The following is a 20,300-nucleotide window of genomic DNA, read 5'->3' as shown; positions in this document are numbered from 1 at the left end:
CCCAAGCCGCGCCCCGCGGAGCCCCCCAAGGCCGGGCGCACAGCAGGGCGGCTCTTGGACCCCGCGGAGCTTCCCACCTGGGGGGCAGGGGCCGTTGGTTTCCACCCTGCGCGGCCGCTCCCCCCGCCCCCTCCCGGCACGAGAGCCCGTCTCCGTTACCTGCTGAGCCCGCTCCCACCGCTCAGGTGGAGGCTGGGGAGCTGCCCCCATCCCTCCGATGTTGCTGGGCCCCCACCTTTGTAACTGGAGCTGTGAACCAGTCCCTACAGCAGGTGCTTTTTTTTTTTTTTTTAAGCATATTTTTAAAATATATGTTTATTGATTTCAGAGAGACATAGAAACATCAATGATGAGTCCTGAATCAGATGCCTCTCACACGCCCCCTACTGGGGATGGAGCCTGCAACCCCGGCCATGTGCCCTGACTGGAACTGAACCATGACCTCCTGGTTCACAGGTCAACACTCAACCCCTGAGCCACGCCTGGGGCCGAGCTCTCGGCTCTGCCCGCTTTCCTATCCTGCCTCTGCCCTTGCGGCCCAGTGGAGTTGCCTCTGCTTCCTGCCTCCCCTGCCCCTCCCCCGCCGCCTTGGGAATGAGTCCCACCCCCCTGGGCCACCCGTGCCCAGGTCTACGGAGGGCTTTCTCCTGGTTCCCTTCCCTCCCCTCAGGTCCCCCTGCCCTCAAGGGGGTCCAGAATCCCCCTTCCTCCCTGCCTGGCCCAGAGGGAGGAACTCCCGCAGCCACATCCTCCTCTGGCGTCCAGTCTGCCTTCTGCAAGGTGCCCAGGCCTCCGCTCCAACCTGTCGCCAGCATGCAGGCACTGCCACAGCCCTTCCCTGCCACTGGGCTCCTTCCTGCTTCCTGCTCCTCCCCTGGAGTCCCAGGGCCTCTCACTGTGCCCACGGCCAGCCGGGCCAGGGGAACCTTGGGCCTTCTGACACACACCACCCTTGGCCAGGCAGCTGCCCCAGGGCTGGCAGGACTGACCGGGCAAAGGGCAGAGGGCACTGGAACCACCCAAGGAAGCAGCACGGCCAGGCGTGAGGGCAGGCCCAGCGGCCGGCATCAGTGGGAATCTTTAATGTGTACGGTGGGGAGCTGGGCCGGCGGGCAGGGCCGGGTCGGGCAGCCGGCACGTCACCAGATGAACATGGGCTTGCCATCGTCGTGCGCCAGCTGGCTGAGGCAGGAGAGCAGCAGCAGGGCGTCGGTGAGCATGCTGGGGTGCACCGTCTCCACCAGCACGCGCTGCAGGAAGTCCACGGTGTAGGAGCCGCCCTCGGACACGGCCAGCTCCGGCCGCTCCCGCAGGATGCCGTAGGCATTCACCAGCTGCTCCGTCAGCGCCGGGTGCACCCGCCCGTTGTAGCCCAGGCTCTGCAGCCGGTTCATGATGCTCACGTAGCGCTGGGTGAGCGTCTGGCACAGCTCCTCGTCCAGCTTGTGGTCATTGGGGTTCAGGGAGGCCTGGGAAGAGGGAGGGGACACCGTCAGGGGAGGGGCAGAGGTTCCCTAAGCCCCATCCCCGGATCCATCACCCGGGGACTCAGGACCGAGCTGAGGCCAAGAGGAACTGAGGACCGAGAGCCAGAGCCTGGCTGGGAGGTGGGGTTGAAGGGACAGCGAGGGAGCGCCGGGTGCCCCCAGCGTTGCCTGACCCACCAGACGCCACTTGGGGGCTCTGCAAGGCTTCCTCCTGGCTCCCCACCCTTCCTCTCTCCAGCCTCCGCCTCCTCTGAACCCTGCACAGGCCCTGCTGGCGTCACTCCCACCTCTGAGGCTGACATGGCCGCCCAGGGCCCGGAGCCAGCCATGCTGCCCCAGCACGGGTCCTGCTGTCCCCCAGGTGTCTGCTCCTGGTGCCTGGGCCTGGGGGCTGGCAGCGGCTGGGGGCCGTCTCCACCTACAAGGCCTTCCTCACCCTCGCCAGGTGGTGGCCGCGTCCTTCCATAGCATCTCACCACGAATTCGGTCCCTCCTCCCCCCTCCCCTGCTGTGGCCTCCAGGACACATGACCGGGGCAGTCACATGACCCCCGGCTCAGAGGGCCCCCCCCACACACAGCCGAATGCTCAGCGGTAGCCCGGTATCTTCCTTGGCACCGGGTCCTGCACAGGGTGCACCTGTCACAGGTGTGTGTGTGTGTGGGGGGGCAGGCCCGCAGAACTAAGGGTCGGAAGTGGACGTCCGATAGGGTGTGTCCCTGCCTGAGCTGTTTTGTGGCTCCCACGGCTCCCGCTCTAGGGCCAGGGCTGACCTGCGTGCCCCCTTCCAGCCACTTGCTAGATGCTGGCTCCTTACCTGACGGGAAGGCCCAGACAAGAGGCTTAGGCACCGCCTCCTCCAGGAAGGCCTCTCTGTCCTCCCTCCTGTCCCCCCACCCCCCGCCAGGTGGTCATGTGAGCAGAGCACTGGGCTGGGCTTAGGGCTGGGCTCAGCTGAAGTGACCCCTGACCTCTGGCAGGTGACACCAGAGCTCTAGGCTCGGCTCTTCACTTCCTGTCTCTGATTCTAGCCTGCTCTCCAGGCCCCCTGGGAAAGACTTCCGTAGCTCAGGCCACAGTGGGGGGTGAGCAGGGGAGCTGTCACCCAGGACGGCAGGGAGCACCGAGGGTGCACAGCTGTGGGCCGTGCCGGGAGGACCCCGCGGCCTGCCCAGCCCGGGCCCTCGCTGAGTGCTGCTGCGCAGGGTCTAGGGCACGGATCGCAAGACGGGAGCAGGAGGTCAGTGGGGACCAGGCTGAGCCCACCCTGCAGGGAGCTGGGCCCTGGAGAGCAGTGTGGGCTGAGAGACAAGGCCAGGGCTGCCCTAGGAAGTGGCCCTTTAAGAGTGGAGGGGAGGGGGAGCATGTGGGGAAGAGTAAGACAAACACCCTGGGCTGGGGAGCTGTGGGCATCTCTGAGCTCACCCCCCTCCGGCCCCGCCCCGGAGCTGAGAGCAGAGCAGGGGGAAGGGCCCTGTCCTGAGGGATGGAGCCCCCTGGTGAGCTGTGTGTGTGTGTGATTAAACTTAATGTTTTTATTTTGCTAATCCTCACCTGAGGATATTTTTTCCATTGATGGTTAGGGAGAGTGGAAGAAAGAGGGAGAGACCATGAGAAACATCGATGTGAGAGAAACACTTCGATTGGTTGCCTCCTGCACACACCTGGACCAGGGCCCGGGCCAGGGAGGAGCTGCAACCTTTGACCGGAATTGAACACAGGATCCTTTAGTCTGCAGGCCAATGCTCTATCCACTGAGGCAAACCAGCCAGGGCGGCTCTGTGGTTTTAAATGCTCAAGCTGACCACTGTACGGGATGGACGGGGTCTGGCCATAGAGGGGAGGGCTGGGCTCATCCACCATGCAGGCACTCTCCGAAGCGGCAGCAGGGTGGCAGACACAGGGCTTCCCCGCCAGCTGCTGAGCGATAGAATCGCTCCCTCGGCCCTAGACCCTGCCTCACCGTCCACTCCGGCTGGTGCTCCGCAGTAACAGTGGTCCCAGGTTTTTACTGCCCCCCTCCCTCCCCCAGTCCTAAATGCTCCATTTAAAAGCAAAAGAAATGCAAAATAAAATGAAGTACTCAATCCAAGAAACAAATAGCCCAGCCTGTGGGTCTCAGTGGCAGAGCGTAGACCCATGAACCAGGGGGTCAGGGTTTGGTTTGATTCCTGTCAGGGCACATGTCTGGGGGGTTGAGGGCTCGATCCCAGTGCAGGGCGAACGGGAGGCAGCCGATCCTCCTGTACCCCTGTTTCTCTCTGCCCCTGTTCCCTAACGGCTGTTTTTCTGGCTTCTGGGACAAGGCGTGGACCAACATTAACCTCAAAAACTTTTCTTGAATTCCCCCCGAGGACTGGGCTTCCTTACATGAAGAGTGGGGCCAGGTGTCAGACACTGAGTCCTGAGGCCACAGCTATTTTCAAATTTGGTTTTCTCATCTGTCAAATGGTCATGAGAATACAGTGGGCCCGCCTAGAAGAGTTGTTTTGAGAATCAAATGAAATACACTCTGTTACGTGTTTAGCACAAAGCCTGATTCTCACTGTGGATGTTTCTCTCTCTCCCCCTCTCCCTTCCTCTGTGAAATAAAAATATATTTTAAAAGAGACAAAACAAACACCAGGATTGGTTTATGATCAGAATATCTTATCTCGAGTCTCAATATGTTAAGACAGTGGTCAGCAAACTCATTAGTCAACAGAGCCAAATATCAACAGGACAACGACTGGAATTTCTTTGGAGAGCCACATTTTTAAAACTTAAACTGCTTCTAACGCCACTTCTTCGAAATAGACTCGCCCAGGCCGTGGTGTTTTGTGGAAGAGCCACACTCAGAGGGCCAAAGAGCCGCATGTGGCCTGTGAGCTGCGGTTTGCCGACCACGGTGTTAAGGGAAAAGGGAGGGAGTGGAAATCATGTGGTCATCTCATCAGAGACAGAAAAACATTCTAAAAAATCCAATGTTTGTTCACAATTAAGAAAGAAAAAAAATAAAAAGCTCTCAACAAAGGAGGAAGAGGGGGAATTTCTCAACCTGATACTGAATCTGGCTCATCTGGTTTCTGTTCTAGAGCCTTCTAGTGCCCTCTGACCTCAAGGGGCTGGACACTGAAAGCCACCTTTTCCCAACACCCCTGTGACCTGGGTTTCTGCAGTGGGTGTCTGTCCATGAGGAAGGCCCCGGTGGTGCTGGCATTTCTCCTGGTTGCAGAGCAGAGAACGCCCCGTGGTGTCTGCTTCCTGGAGCTTCTGGCCATGCATACGCCATAACCCTTCCTGCTCACACCAGCTCGGAGGGTTCTGTCCTCTGCAACCGGGAGCTGGCTGACCTGGCCAAAAGCCTGGCGCAGCCTGGCCGGCCTGGCTCAGGGGTTGGGCATCGACCTAGGAACCAGGAAGACAGGGTTTGATTCCTGGTCAGGGCACATGCCGGGGCTGCAGGCTCATCCCCAGTAGAGGGCATGCAGGAGGCAGCCCATCCATAGTTCTCTCATCATGGCTGTTTCTCTCTCCTTCCCTCTCTGAATTCAATGATTAAAAAAAAAAAAAAGATATTTTTAAAAGCCTGGAACACACTTCCTACTTAACAGGAAGTGCCCCTCGTGGAGTCAGAAACAGGATGTTGCCACATCGGCGGCTTCCCGTAATTACTGCACAAAATGACTGTGTGGGAAACTGAGCTGATGAGAAGGGAGCTCTGAAAACTAGGAGGAGGCTTGGACTGGCTAACTAAATCGTCACACACAAGTCACAAACATTCCGGGAGCCACGGAGGGGGCTTGGGGAGCATCGCGGGTGGGCGGGCACCGTGTGACAACGAAAGACTGAGGGCACCTTAACAACCGGAAAAGACAAGCGTGCTGCTGGGCGAGGATGGGCCCACTGGAGCCAAAGCCGCTCCTGCCCGTCACCCCCAGGAGGACGGTGCACAGACACGGGGCCTAGAGGAGGCGCCGGCGGCCCCGGGGGCTGTTTCCCAGGGAAGGCCACTGCACACCCCCTTCCAGTCTGGGGTCGGGGGGCTGGGAGCCATTGCAGGGGCCGAGGGGAACCATGCTCAGCCGCTCCCCTGCCCTGTTCTCTGGGGAGTCGGTGCAGCTGGGGACCACGGCCTCCTGCTGGTAGATGCTCCGGGCACTGCTGGCTTCTTGCTCTGTCCCAGGCGCCCTTGGGGGACTCTGTGCTCACCTGGCTGGAGTGCAGAGCCCCCAGCAGCCCCTCAGGGGCCAGCATGCTCCCCAAGCCTGCCCTGTGCCGGCAGGCCCTCTGGCTGGGAGTGGGAGGGAGACGGGCACACACCTGGATGATCTTCTCGGGGATGTTGGAGACGGTGAAGCCATAGAGGCGCACGCGCTCCGGGAAAATGCTGGACAGGATCCTGCGGTCCAGCTGGAACGCGATCTCGCCCACCAACCTCTCCAAGGCCAGCTGCTTCGGCTCTGGGAACGGCAAGGGGTGGAGGGGGTGGGCAGTGGCGTGGTCTATAGCCCAGGCGGGCACCTGGAGGGGTCTCCGAGGGTGGCCAGGAGCCCCCAGACCGGAGTCCACCCCGGGACAGCACCGACCTCGGGGGGTCTCGGGGAACTTGCTGATCTTGCGGTGGGCCAGCTTCCGCTCCAGTTCCAGGTTGCTCTTCCGAGACGGTTCAGAGACGCGTGGGCCGTTGACGGAAGCCGGGGAGGAGGTGGTGCGGGGTGGGGTGTGGGAGGTGGGTGCGGGCCGGGTGTTGGAGTGGTTCACCTGGGTGGCGGAGTGGGTGGCGCCCTGGGCCATGTGGACGGTGTTTGAGGGGCTGTGAGGGGTGGCGGCGGGGGGAGCAGGATCAGGGGCGTGGGGGAGGATGGGGCAGAGAGCTGGGGAGGTGGGGACGAGGCCAGCCGCTGCTTGTCCCCGGGGGGCACCCGCCTGAGTCTGGATCTCTGAGGAGCCGAAGGAGAAGGTGGTCGCGGAGCCCGGCGTGCCCACAGCGCCGATGGGGGTGGAGGTCATGATGGGCGCACCCACGAACGTCACGCTGAAGGACTCGGGGTCCTGGCTCGGCTGGGGGTGCTCGGTGGAGAGTGGGACTGGTTGACAAGGTGGGGCAGAAAGGAGAGGAGGAGGGTAAGGGTGAGGTTGGACCAGGGACCGGCCTGGCGGGGAGCCCCCCCCCCCGCCCCCCGTACCCACAACTTACTTTTGCCGGTGGCAGCAGGCCCCGTGGCGCCAGGGGAGGGATGGGGTCCAGAGGCGGATCCTTGGAGGGGCTCTGCCGGCCGCACCCGGGAGGCCTCATTGGTCATGGGGTTGGCCAGAAGGCTCTGAGAAACACCTGGAGGGGCGGCCGTGGAGGTGAACTGGGGGCCCACCAGGGGGCTGCTTGACATCAGGGAGCCGGTCGTCGGCAGGTCCAGGGAGCCGGTCGGCGTGCCCCCCAAGGGCACCATCACGGAGCCGCCGTGTGGCGTCAGGGAGCCGGTGGGCAGGCCCAGGGAGCTGGTCGGCGTGCCCGCCGGGGGCACCATCATGGAGCCGCTGTGTGGCGTCAGGGAGCCGGTGGAGGGCAGGCCCAGAGCGCTGGCGATGAGGCTCGGCATGGACACCGCCAAGGGGCTGGTGAGGTGGTGGCCCAGGGGGCTGCCCAGGAGGTTGGCGAGCGCGCTGTTCTGCCCGAGGGAGGGCAGCAGCATGCTGACGGCGGTGGGGCTGAGCTGCGGGCTGTTCAGTATGTCGGCCGTGGACGGCAGCCCAGTCACCCCCACTTCTTCCGCGGCGGGTTCGTTAGCCGCGGCTGGGGCCTGGGGCGGGAAGGCACCTGGGAGACACAGAGAAGCACTGAGACCCCAGGTGGGCCCCGGGAGAGGGCTTTCTCCCGACGGTGGCGGGGCCTGGACCAAGGTGCCCGTCTACCTCGGAGGAGCTGACCACCCCTCTGAGCCTCCCCTCTTTGCGGGACCCCAGGCCAGGGGCCGGCCCCTCTGAAGGAGCCTTGCTCCTCCCAGGCTCCTTTCTCTAAACCCCTGCTCCCCAGCCACAGGGACCTTCCACAGCTGCCCACCCCTCACCTGTGCGCCCCACACAAAGCTGCTGACCCCTGGACAAGGAGAGGGGAGAGTCAGAGGGACCCCTTCATTCCCTGGTGGGGAGGGATGGGGCCCGGCCTCTTGACCTCCGTCCTTGCAGGGGTAGCTTCACCACCCCAGGTGGGGAGACCTGCAGGGAGGCCAGAGCTAGAACAGGTGTGAAGCTTCGTGTGGTGTGTGCCCTTGACTGAAATCGAACCCACAACCCTTCAGTCCCTGGGCAAATGCTCTAACCACTGAGCACCCGCCAAGGGCTGTAATTTGTAATTGATTTAGATTTGTGAGTTGAAATCTCCTGGGTTTTAGGACAGTTTCAGAAACCTAAAGGGAATTTTAGGTTCGCTGCATTTATTTTATGTGTAAGAATTACTTAGTGTCCAAGGAGGATTGCTTGTTACCTCGGACAATTTAGGTTAAAAAGGGAGGCAGGCCAGTGCTTTAGATTTGCAAGTGTCATTTACGGTATTTTCAACAGTGTAACGGAAGGGACTCACTGTCCCCAATGCTCCCAGCAGGGCAGCTCAGTTCTTCCCCCCAGACCAGTCTGAGTGGCCCCTGGGGTCTCCCACCCTTGGCGCAGGTCGGGGCGCTTCTGCACTGTCCTGACCTCCATCGCACCACGTCCACCGGCCTCCACTGGGGTGCAGCCGCCTCCTCCGTGGTCCCTGCCGGGTCTGCCTGGAAACCCGGTCCACGCAGGGACAGAGGGGCAACAGGTGGCCGGAGGGGCGGGCCCTGACCTGGCAGAGACCCAGGTAGGAAGGGGCCCTGCACGGGGCGGGGCTAGAGGCGGGGCGGGGCCCGACATGAGCTAAATCTGATAGGCTGGCTGTGCCCGGGGCGGGGCCATCGTGGAGGCGGGGCTAGAGTATTGGGGCGGGGCTACGGCGAGGGCGGGGCCTGAAGTGAGGGCGGAGCTACAGCATCAGGTGGACCTGGTGGGCGGGGCTTCGTAGGGGCGGGGCGGAGCCCGAGGCTGGGTGGGATGACGCCTGCAGACCGAATGGGGAGGCGGGACGCCCTGGAAGTAGATGGTGAGCAAAGGCGGCTCTAGCCCCGTCCTGGGGGTCCTGAGGCAGCGGAAGGGGGGCCAGGGAGAGGGGGACAGGGGCGGTCTGAGGGGAGAAGGTCCTGAGGGGAGAAGGGAGGTCCTGAGGGGAGACGGGGGTCCTGAGGGGAGATGAGGAGTCCTGAGGGGAGCGGGGGTCCTGAGGGGAGACGGAGGTCCTGAGGGGAGACGGGGGTCCTGAGGGGAGACGGGGGGTCCTGAGGGGAGACGGGGGTCCTGAGGGGAGATGGGGTCCTGAGGGGAGACGGGGGGTCCTGAGGGGAGACGGGGGTCCTGAGGGGAGATGAGGAGTCCTGAGGGGAGCGGGGGTCCTGAGGGGAGACGGGGGTCCTGAGGGGAGATGGGGTCCTGAGGGGAGACGGGGGGTCCTGAGGGGAGACGGGGGTCCTGAGGGGAGACGGGGGGTCCTGAGGGGAGATGGGGGGTCCTGAGGGGAGACGAGGGTCCCTGAGGGGAGCGGGGGTCCTGAGGGGAGACGGAGGTCCTGAGGGGAGACGGGGGTCCTGAGGGGAGACGGGGGTCCCTGAGGGGAGACGGGGGTCCCTGAGGGGAGACGGGGGTCCCTGAGGGGAGACGGGGGGTCCTGAGGGGAGACGGGGTCCCTGAGGGGAGACGGGGGTCCTGAGGGGAGACGAGGGTCCTGAGGGGAGACGGGGGTCCCTGAGGGGAGACGGGGGTCCCTGAGGGGAGACGGGGGGTCCTGAGGGGAGACGGGGGTCCCTGAGGGGAGACGGGGGTCCCTGAGGGGAGACGGGGGGTCCTGAGGGGAGACGGGGGTCCCTGAGGGGAGACGAGGGTCCCTGAGGGGAGACGGAGGTCCTGAGGGGAGACGAGGGTCCCTGAGGGGAGACGGGGGTCCCTGAGGGGAGACGGGGGTCCTGAGGGGAGACGGGGGTCCTGAGGGGAGACGGGGGTCCTGAGGGGAGACGGGGGTCCCTGAGGGGAGACGGGGGGTCCTGAGGGGAGACGGGGGTCCCTGAGGGGAGACGAGGGTCCCTGAGGGAAGACGGAGGTCCTGAGGGGAGACGAGGGTCCCTGAGGGGAGACGGGGGTCCTGAGGGGAGACGAGGGTCCCTGAGGGGAGACGGGGGGTCCTGAGGGGAGACGGGGGTCCTGAGGGGAGATGGGGTCCTGAGGGGAGACGGGGGGTCCTGAGGGGAGACGGGGGTCCTGAGGGGAGACGGGGGGTCCTGAGGGGAGATGGGGGGTCCTGAGGGGAGACGGGGGGTCCCTGAGGGGAGCGGGGGTCCTGAGGGGAGACGGAGGTCCTGAGGGGAGACGAGGGTCCCTGAGGGGAGACGGGGGTCCTGAGGGGAGACGAGGGTCCCTGAGGGGAGACGGGGGTCCCTGAGGGGAGACGGGGATCCTGAGGGGAGACGGGGGTCCTGAGGGGAGACGGGGTCCCTGAGGGGAGACGGGGGTCCTGAGGGGAGACGAGGGTCCCTGAGGGGAGACGGGGGTCCCTGAGGGGAGACGGGGATCCTGAGGGGAGACGGGGGTCCTGAGGGGAGACGGGGTCCCTGAGGGGAGACGGGGGTCCTGAGGGGAGACGAGGGTCCCTGAGGGGAGACGGGGGTCCCTGAGGGGAGACGGGGATCCTGAGGGGAGACGGGGGTCCTGAGGGGAGACGGGGTCCCTGAGGGGAGACGGGGGTCCTGAGGGGAGACGGGGGTCCCTGAGGGGAGACGGGGGTCCTGAGGGGAGACGGGGTCCCTGAGGGGAGACGGGGTCCCTGAGGGGAGACGGGGGTCCTGAGGGGAGACGGGGTCCTGAGGGGAGACGGGGTCCCTGAGGGGAGACGGGGGTCCCTGAGGGGAGACGGGGTCCCTGAGGGGAGACGGGGGTCCTGAGGGGAGACGGGGGTCCTGAGGGGAGACGGGGTCCTGAGGAGACAGAGGGGCTGCGCTGGGCCCAGGGAGGAGGACGCTGAGGGGAGGGCTTGAGGCCTCATGGGTCCTGGTTGCTCCTGGTCCCACGGGGCCGCCCGCCTCAACCTGCGAGTTAGTCCAGCCCCAGCCCTCATTCCCTGACCCCCGGGCGGGTCACCCTCCCTGACCCCCAGGGTGGGTCACCCTCCCTGACCCCGGGGCGGGTCACCCTCCCTGACCCCCAGGGTGGGTCACCCTCCCTGACCCCGGGGCGGGTCACCCTCCCTGACCCCGGGCGGGTCACCCTCCCTGACCCCGGGGCGGGTCACCCTCCCTGACCCCCGGGCGGGTCACCCTCCCTGACCCCGGGCGGGTCACCCTCCCTGACCCCGGGGCGGGTCACCCTCCCTGACCCCCGGGCGGGTCACCTCCCTGACCCCGGGCGGGTCACCCTCCCTGACCCCCGGGCGGGTCACCCTCCCTGACCCCGGGGCGGGTCACCCTCCCTGACCCCGGGGCGGGTCACCTCCCTGACCCCGGGCGGGTCACCCTCCCTGACCCCCGGGCGGGTCACCCTCCCTGACCCCCGGGCGGGTCACCCTCCCTGACCCCCGCAGCCCAGCCGTCCCCACGTCCCTCGGCAGCTCCACCCCCCTTTGCTGAGCCGCCTCAGCCGGGGCCTCCCTCCACCACATGCTGCCGGAGAAGGCGGGCGCTGCCTTAGGACCCGCAGATGCGCCCCTTTGGGCCTCGGCACAGGGAGCCGGAGCCGTTCTGCCCAGGCGCCCACGCCCCTTCCCCGGCCTCCTGCTCCCTCACCCCCCAGAGAAAGACATTTTTAGGGAGAAAGGGAGTCGTGCTCCTTTCTGGCGTCCTCCCGCCCTGCCCTGCCCTGGCTCCTTCCCCCCAAACCAGCAAACTCGGGGTCTCTGCCCTCCTGAAAAGCCGCTCTCGGTTTTTCAGGAACCAGCCTTCCTCCTGTTGTCTCCCTCCCTCTTCGCCACACTCCTGGCCTCTCCCACCCAATCACTCCCACAAGGCCATTAACGCCAACAAGGGGACCAGGGCCTTGACCGGAACCAAACCAGGACCCTGTGGTCCGCAGGCTGATGCTCTGTGCACGGAGCCAACGGGCTGGGGCTCGCTAGCACACTCCTTGCTGGCCCTCCCTGCACCCACAAGCACGCCTCCCCCTCCCCCGTATTCCTGGGCCTTCATTTGCTGCCCCTGTCCCTGGGAACTGTCCAGGCTTCCCCGGCACCATGTGGCTGGGCCTGCCTCTCCCTGACGCTCCGTGGCCAGGTCCCCCACCTGCCCTGACTGGGACTGGCTCCTCCATCTGCTCTGTGTGCTCTGTCCTCAGATGCTCACCGCCGCCTCCTGCAGCTTCTGTCACCAACACAGAATCCTTCTCTCTGGCACCCTGACTGCTCCTCTGAGCACCAGGCCCATAACTACCGCATGGACGTCCTGCAAATGTCGGAAAGTCCGTGTGTCCCAAATAGAACGCATCCTCTTCCTCCCGAACCGCAGGTCCTTCTCCCAGGCCAGTGGTCGGCAAACTCGTTAGTCAACAGAGCCAAATGTCAACAGTACAACGATTGAAATTTCTTTGGAGAGCCAAATTTTTTTAAACTTAAACTCTATAGGTAGGTACATTGTTATTAACTTAATTAGGGTACTCCTAAGCTGGCCTTTGCTAAAAACTCAAGGGGCCACTGAAACCGGTTTGGCTCAGTGGATAGAGCATCGGCCTGCGGACTGAAAGGTCCAGGTTCGATTCCGGTCAAGGTCATGTACATTGGTTGCGGGCACATCCCCGGTAGTGGGTGTGCAAGAGGCAGCTGATCGATGTTTCTCTCTCATCGATGTTTCTAACTCTCTATCCCTCTCTCTTCCTCTCTGTAAAAAAAATCAATAAAATATATATTTTTAAAAAGAAAAAAAACTCAAGGGGCCAAAGAGCCGCATGTGGCTTGAGAGCTGCAGTTTGCCCACCACTGTCCCAGGCTCACCCTGTGCCACAGCACAGAGAACACGCATACTGCATGTCAACATCATTCAAAGCTATCAACTGAGCTAACCAAGTGTTAAATGATGGTCTAGCTTCCTATCAGACTAATGCACCTGTAACAACCTGGAAAGGTCAGGGTTCAACTTAGGATTTTGTCCCTGGAGTTCTGTGCCACAGTGTGGTAGCTTGGGAAGACCTGTCTTGCCCCCTCTCCCCCGCCCATCTCTCACCCTTTTCTTCCTATCTGGGCTGGGGAGGAGGGCTGGCACATGTTCTGTGAGCACCCACAAGCACTCCTCCCCCTCCCCGGTATTCCTCCTAAGTGGGGATGGGCTAGAGCTCTGGCTGGAGGGTACAGGAGGGAAAGCTGTGCACAAGAGTCCAGGGCAAGAAAAGGAGGGGGGGGGGTGGGAGCAGGAAGAGGAATTGAGGGCCAAGTTCACTAGAGCAAATCGAGAGAAAGAGCCTGACCCTGTGAGGGAGGCTGGTCACGGGAAAACAGGCAAGGGAGGCAGCGGCCCCGAAAGAGCCTCGGGGGCAACTAGAGGGTTAGGCTTAGGCTTAAGGTTAGGGTTGGGGTTGGCTGAGTTAGGGTGAGGGTTAGGGTTAGGCTTAGGGTTAGGGCTGGGGTTGGCTGGGTTAGGGTTAGTGTTAGGGCTGGGGTTGGCTGGTGTAGGGTGAGGGTTAGTGTTAGGGCTGGGGTTGGCTGGTGTAGGGTGAGGGTTAGGCTTAGGTTTAGGGTTAGGGCTGTGATTGGCTGGGTTAGGGTTAGTGTTAGGGCTGGGGTTGGCTGGTGTAGGGTGAGGGTTAGTGTTAGGGCTGGGGTTGGCTGGTGTAGGGTGAGGGTTAGGCTTAGGTTTAGGGTTAGGGCTGTGATTGGCTGGGTTAGGGTTAGTGTTAGGGCTGGGGTTGGCTGGTGTAGGGTGAGGGTTAGGCTTAGGTTTAGTGTTAGGGCTGGGATTGGCTGGGTTAGGGTTAGTGTTAGGGCTGGGGTTGGCTGGTGTAGGGTGAGGGTTAGTGTTAGGGCTGGGGTTGGCTGGTGTAGGGTGAGGGTTAGGGTTAGGGCTGGGATTGGCTGGGGTAGGGTGAGGGTTAGGGCTGAGGTTGGCTGGGTTAGGATTAGGCTTAGGCTTAGGGCTGGGGTTGCCTAGGCATGGGCATGGAGAGGTCTCTAGTCTCAGGAAGTGGTGCCATCCATCACTCAGCAGCCCCAGCAGGAGCTGAAGAAAATTCTGGACTTCCTTTTCATGCCTCACATCCAAGCAGCTAGTTTTCTTACAAAATAACTTGAATCACTTTTTCTTCACTGCTGTTTACGCCCTCCTCTCCCACCTGGACAACTGCAAAGCCTCAGCCTAACCCTCTCCCTGCCTCTCCCTGGTCTCCCTCGATTCCTTTCCCCACAGCACCGGGATCATCTTCCCGAAGCACAAACATGACTCCTCCCCCTTCGCCATCACCAGTGTTTGCCGCCTGCCTTTAGGAATGGGCCGAGCTCCTGTGTGTGGTGGCACTGGCGTCCTTGGCAGCTGATGCCTGCCGACCTCTCCAGCTGCACTGTTCACCTCTTGTTGGCTCCAACATACACAAACAACTCCACACACATACACAGGTCATACACAATAGCACACACAGCATAAACACACACCTTCATACATATCACACATAAAAACACACACACCATCACACAACTCACAAAAGTCACACACACCATACATATAGCACACTTTCATAACACATACACTTTCCCACACTCACAACTCTCTCAAGGCACACATACCACAAACTCACACACATCCTATCTAATTAAGAGGGAATATGCAAATTGACCATCATGCCATAATAAGATGGCAGGGATTCCATAACACAAGATGGCTGTGCCCACAGCAGAAGTTGAGTTCCCATAACGAGACTTAAGGAGCAATCAGCAAGAACCTGAGGCTGTTGCCGAAACCGGTTTGGCTCAATGGATAGAGCGTCGGCTTGGGGACTGAAGGGACCCGGGTTCGATTCTGGTCAAGGGCATGTACCTTGGTTGCGGGTGTGTCCCCGGTGGGGGGTGTGCAGGAGGCAACTGATCGATGACTCTCTCTCATCTATGTTTCTGACTCTCTATCTCTCTCCCTTTCTCTCTGTACAAAATCAATGAAATATATTTAAAAAAGAAAAAAAAAGAAAAGAAAAAAGAACCTGCCGAAACCGGTTTGGCTCGGTGGATAGAGTGTCGGCTTGGGGACTGAAGGGTCCCGGGTTCGATTCCGGTCAGGGGCATGTACCTTGGTTGCAGGCATATCCCAGTGGGGGGTGTGCAGGAGGCAGCTGATCGATGACTCTCTCTCATCGATGTTTCTAACTATCTCTCTCCCTTCTTCTCTGTACAAAATCAATAAAATATAAAAAAAAGAAGAAAAAAGAAAAAAGAACCTGAGGCTGTGTGGTGCTGGGCTGGGTCAGGGGACCTGAGGCTGCACCCCCCAGCTGGTGGGGTTTGACAGGGAACCTCAGGCCATGTCCCTGGCCTGGGCTAAGGGACCTCAGGTTACACCCCCACCCGGTGGGGTTGGCCAGATCTGGATCTAGCCCACTGGGGGAGGGGTCAGCTGGGTCTGGGTCTCACAAGATTTTGAGGTGCACATGGGTGGGTGGGGACTTAATTCTGGGTCCCGTGGTGCACCCCAGACTCTGATAGGAGGGAGGTTTTTATATACATTTTGCTAATTTTCTTTCATCTCTGACATTTCTATCATAGAGAAAGGGCAAATAGCAGTATTAAAATATTTCCTCTAATTAGTTCCCTTTTAATGTGCACGAATCCCATGCACCAGGTCACTAGTTCTCATATAATATACACAAGTACCACACATCCTAGTCACATACTGGCCCCACACACTGCATGCACATGCCACACAATACACATACACATCACACTACACACTACACATTTGTGGACCATACAGTTGTACACCATGTTCACATGCTTGCACACATGTGCCAACAGCTGAGACAAAAGGTGATTCACATCACACATGCTCTGTTACCTCTCCCCCCATCAATACCCACACCCACACCCTCTCACACACAGACCACACACTCAATATACAACATGCGCGCACAGACACATACACACACACACACACACACAGAGCCCGGGCTTTTACCACACCGAGCTGCTTTTCAATCCTGCACCTCCAAGGCCAGACCTTCCACATGTTGCTCCTCCCCCTGGAACATTCGCTGCCCCCTTCACCCCTCGCTGACCGGGCTCACCTCCAGAAAGCCTTGCCTAGCCCCTAAGCTCGACCCTTCAGGAAACCAGAGTGGCCCAGGATTTTATGAAGAATCAAACTTAAGCCGAAACCGGTTTGGCTCAGTGGATAGAGCGTTGGCCTGCGGACTGAAAGGTCCCAGGTTCAATTCCGGTCAAGGGCATGTACCTTGGTTGTGGGCACATCCCCAGTAGGGGGTGTGCAAGGGGCAGCTGACCGATGATTCTCATCGATGTTTCTAACTCTCTATTCCTCTCTCTTCCTCTCTGTAAAAAAGTCAATAAAATATATATTTTTTTAAATTGAGAAAAAAGAATCAAACTTAAGCCCTAACCCAGTGGTCGGCAAACTCATTAGTCAACAGAGCCAAATATTAATAGTACAACGATTGAAATTTCTTTTGAGAGCCAAATTTTTTAAACTCAATTTCTTCTAATGCCACCTCTTAAAAATAGACTCGCCCAGGCCATGGTATTTTGTGGAAGAGCCACACTCAAGGGACCAAAGAGCCGCATGTGGCTCTCGAGCCACAGTTTGCTGACCACAGCCCTAACCAGTTTGGCTTAGTGGATAGAGCATCAGCCTGCGGACTGAAGGGTCCCAAGTTCCATTCCGGTCAGGAGCATGTACCTCGGTTGCGGATACATCCCCAGTGGAGGGCGGGCAGGAGGCAGCTGATGGATGATTCTCTCTCATCTATGTTTCTATCTCCCTTCCTTCCTCTCTGTAAAACATCAATAAAGCCAAAACCGGTTTGGCTCAGTGGATGGAGCGTCGGCCTGCGGACTGAAGGGTCCCAGGTTCGATTCTGGGCAGGGGCATGTACCTTGGTTGTGGACACATTCCCAGTGGAGGGTGTGCAAGAGGCAACTGATCGATGATTCTCTCTCATTAATTTTTCTAACTCCCTGTCCCTCTCTCTTCCTCTCTTGGGCTCCTCCCGCCAGGTGGAGGGGACTGCTACCTAATTTTGCCTTTTGATTCTAAGGGTCCTGTGTCCTCCCCTGGAGGGGCCACTGCCTACCTGTGTGTTATTATCTGTGCCCTTCTCCCCGGGACTCCCGCGACCCCAGCCTCCTCTCTCCTCTGTAGTGCGGCCTCACCCTTCCCTTCCTGCTCTCCTTGACTTCAGGTCTCCGATAGTTACCCTGGCGTTGAGGAGCTCCAGGTGGCGCTTCACCGACCCCGCTGCTGAACCCGCTGATGCCCAGGGCACCCGCTTGCATCCTGATCGCCGACTTGAGCTCCTGGTTCTCCCGAATGAGCCGCACCAGCTTCTTCAGTTCCTCGTTTTCCCGCACCAGCCTCTCGATCTGATGCCGAAGCCCCTCGTAATTGGCGAGTAGAGACATGCCCCAGGGCAGTGGGAAGGGTGTGGCCTGCGGGAGGGCACTGCACCTGGAGGCTGCCCAGGGCCCCGGGCCTTGCCCGGGCTGGAGGAGGGCGCCAGAGTTTGCAAGTTGTAAGGCTGGCCCAGTGGGTATTGTGAGGTCAGAGGCTGTCCAGACAACTTGGCTCCCATGGTGGCCCCTCTGGGAAGCTTCCTCTCTCCCAGGGAAAGCTTGTCCCTGCCCTGGAGGCCGTGGCTCCTCTGCAGAGGCGTTCCGTGTCAGAACGCTCCGTCTGGTCAGCTCACGAAGGCTGTTCTACCCTCTGTGTGCTGAAGGCAGGGATTGTGGGACTCCCCAGAATTCGGCAAAGGGCCTGGTGCAGTGTAGGTAGGTAACCAGCGAATGTCTACTGAGTGAACACTCATCACCTCCCTCCTGGCCAGGGTGCCCTTTCCTTCTGACCTTGGGCACACCCAGGTGGAGCCTGTCAGCCTTCACCTGGGACCTCCTAGGGACCTCTGGACCCTGGACCATGCTTTCTGCCGGCCCCCGCGATCAGTCTTTCTCTGAGTGCCAGCCCAGGGCCTTCCTTGTCCAAGCATCTGGCTCCCTATCACTTGGAGTTTCCGTTTCTGGTGACTCCAGCTCCCCTCTTCCCAACCCCCCGCGGGGCCCCCTCCGCACCCATACCTCCGTTCTCTGGCTCCTTGGATTTTCCTGACTGTGGTCCTTCAAGAACCCGACCGCATTCCCCATCAGGTTCCAAGAAGTCAGACCTCTGAGTCCCGATGGTGCTTCCTTTTTTAAGTGTTCCCTACCCTGACACCTCTGTGGGCCTGACCTTGGAGTCAGGCGAGGCCGTGTCTTCATGATCCGCCCGGGCTCTGCGGGCATCCGCTCCCCAACAGAGGAGGATGGTGACGTCCAGGGTGAGGCCGGAGGGCACTCTCCCAGTGGGAGGTTGGGGGCGAGGACGAGGTTGGAGGTCAGCCAGGACTGGGGTCCATCTGAGCTGAGCGTTCTACTTGGACCTCACAATGGGGGCGGGGGGGGCTTGCCCCCACCCTCCTCGGACACCCTGGACTGTACCCCTGCCTGGACTGTCACTGTGGCCCTGGAAGCCAGGGCCTGCATCCCGTCAGCGGAGAAGACCTCTGCTCTCGGTAGAACATCTCTGCTGGGCTGTCCTCCCTCGGGTGAGACCGGCTTCCCCTTTAGCCTGCCACACTCCCTCTTCCTCTCGTCTTGCCCCACTGGTGGCCTCTCCTGGGCTGATTCGATCTTCACCATCTGGGACGGTTCCATCTTATGGGTCTGTCGGGCTGGGCTGGGGTGCCCCAGGGCCGGTGGGAGGTACTTTGTCGGTGTGATGGGCACCGACGACTCTCACGGGGCGGGCTTCAGCCAGCCAGCCGCAGGCCAGCCATGCAGCACCCGGAGGGCTTCCCGGGAAGAAGGACTCTTTCTCAACCGTCCTACCAGTCCCGCCGGAGGCTCCGGCCTGCTGGCTTGCTCTGCAGATTTTGAACTTGCCAACCCTGCAATTGTATGAGCCAATTCCTTCTGACCTTTGAATAGATAAGAACTCTGACTGATACATCATCTCTATTTCTCTGCATAACGCTTCTCACCCCCTCCCCCAACAACAACAAAAACATATATATATTGAGCACCGACTGTGTGTCAGGCATTGGGTTAGGGGTTGGGGGTTCAGTGCTTGTCACAATCTGGCACTGCCCCTGCCTTGCTGACCGTTCAGTGTAGCAGGGAGCACTGTGAACTGAGCAATCCCCCGCCACTGTCAAGTGGGCATGGTGGTGAAGGCTGCTGGTTTTGCCGGGAGAGGGCATTGTGGGCGGGTCGGACCGGCCAGGCCAGCTCAGGGCAGCCTTCCCTGAGGAAGTTCTGAGCGAGATGCCCTGGGGGTCTCTCTGCGGTGGGAAGGCAGAGGCTGCCGGGCAGTGGCCTCACTGAAGGAACGAAAGGGGCTGGCATGGGATGGGGCAGAGGAGGGGATGGGACATATGGGGAAGGACACCGGGCCCAGGCCATGCTCAGGCCTCCTGGCCCCAGGCTGATGTGGATCTTCACCCTAAGGGCCTTGGGAAGCCCTTGAAAGGCTTAAGGGAGGGGCTGTGGGAGGGGGTGAGGAGAAAGAGCCGCCGCAGTCTTCGGAGCAAGCTGCAAGGGCAGCTCTGACCCCAGTGGGGTGAGATGTGGGCAGAGGTGGTGTACGTCTAGCGATACTGGTGGACTGGTCATGGGCATGAGCGAGAGCCAGGACGGTCTCATAGTTTCTGGTGTGGGTGCTGGGCCGGCTTCTGCCTCCAGCCTCTCTGTAGATCCCCAGGCCCCCAGCACCTGAGTGAGAGCCCTCAGTCTTTCTCAGCCCTTACCTCTCCTGGCTCATCTGCACGCTCTCTCTCTCTTAAAAAATATTTTATTGATTTTTAAAATATATTTTATTGGCCGAAACCGGTTTGGCTCAGTGGATAGAGCGTCAGCCTGAGGACGGAAAGGTCCCGGGTTCGATTCCGGTCAAGGGCGTGTACCTTGGTTGCGGGCACATCCCCAGTAGGGGGTGTGATGGAGGCAGCTGATCGATGTTTCTCTGTCATCGATGTTTCTAACTCTCTCCCTCTCCCTTCCTCTCTATAAAAAAATCAATAAAATATATATATATATATTTTTTAAATATATTTTTTATTGAGTTTTTACAGAGAGGAAGAGAGAGGGATAGAGAGTTAGAAACATCGATGAGAGAGAATCATCGATCAGCTGCCTCCATCACACCCCCTACTGGGGATGTGCCCGCAACCAAGGTACACGCCCTTGACCGGAATCGAACCCGGGACCTTTCCGTCCTCAGGCTGACGCTCTATCCACTGAGCCACACCGGTTAGGGCTCACCTGCGCTCTCTTAGCTCCTCTCATTGCACCCGCCTTACCTTTGTTGTTGTTGTGTCAGGGTTGCGTTTGGGATAGAACAGCAGTTTGGAGAGCAAGGTGATCAGCGTTCATTGGGATCACGTGTTTGGAGGAGCGAGCCTGGGAGTGAGAGCTGCCTGGCCGGGCCTTGTCCTCTGCCCGCTCTGTCTGAGCTCTGGGAAAGCGTGGCTTCGGACGGCCCCTGGTTCCGGTCCGGCGGGAGGTCTCACCTGCAGGAGGACCAGGAGCCTCCTCCCCCGGTGTCCACCCGGG

At 60.5% G+C, this 20,300-nt stretch overlaps 1 protein-coding gene across 1 annotated transcript; it reads right to left on the bottom strand.

The window, feature by feature from the left end:
* Positions 1 to 623: 623 nt before the first annotated feature.
* Positions 624 to 17,191, bottom strand: SPATC1 (spermatogenesis and centriole associated 1). Its single transcript, XM_084907125.1, has 6 exons — positions 16,916 to 17,191; positions 6,666 to 7,283; positions 6,395 to 6,555; positions 6,055 to 6,253; positions 5,789 to 5,928; positions 624 to 1,469 (listed from the first exon to the last, which is right to left on the bottom strand). The coding sequence occupies exons 1-6, from the start codon at positions 17,118 to 17,120 to the stop codon at positions 1,140 to 1,142; spliced, it is 1,653 nt and encodes a 550-aa protein (XP_084763251.1). The 5' UTR covers positions 17,121 to 17,191; the 3' UTR covers positions 624 to 1,139.
* Positions 17,192 to 20,300: the final 3,109 nt, after the last annotated feature.

The sequence above is a fragment of the Pipistrellus hanaki genome, assembly GCF_964339955.1.
Source record: "Pipistrellus hanaki genome assembly, contig: scaffold_41, whole genome shotgun sequence".
Classification (NCBI taxonomy): domain Eukaryota; kingdom Metazoa; phylum Chordata; class Mammalia; order Chiroptera; family Vespertilionidae; genus Pipistrellus; species Pipistrellus hanaki.
The sequence above is the reverse complement of the archived record's forward strand: the minus strand, read 5'-3'. Positions and strand labels throughout refer to the sequence as shown.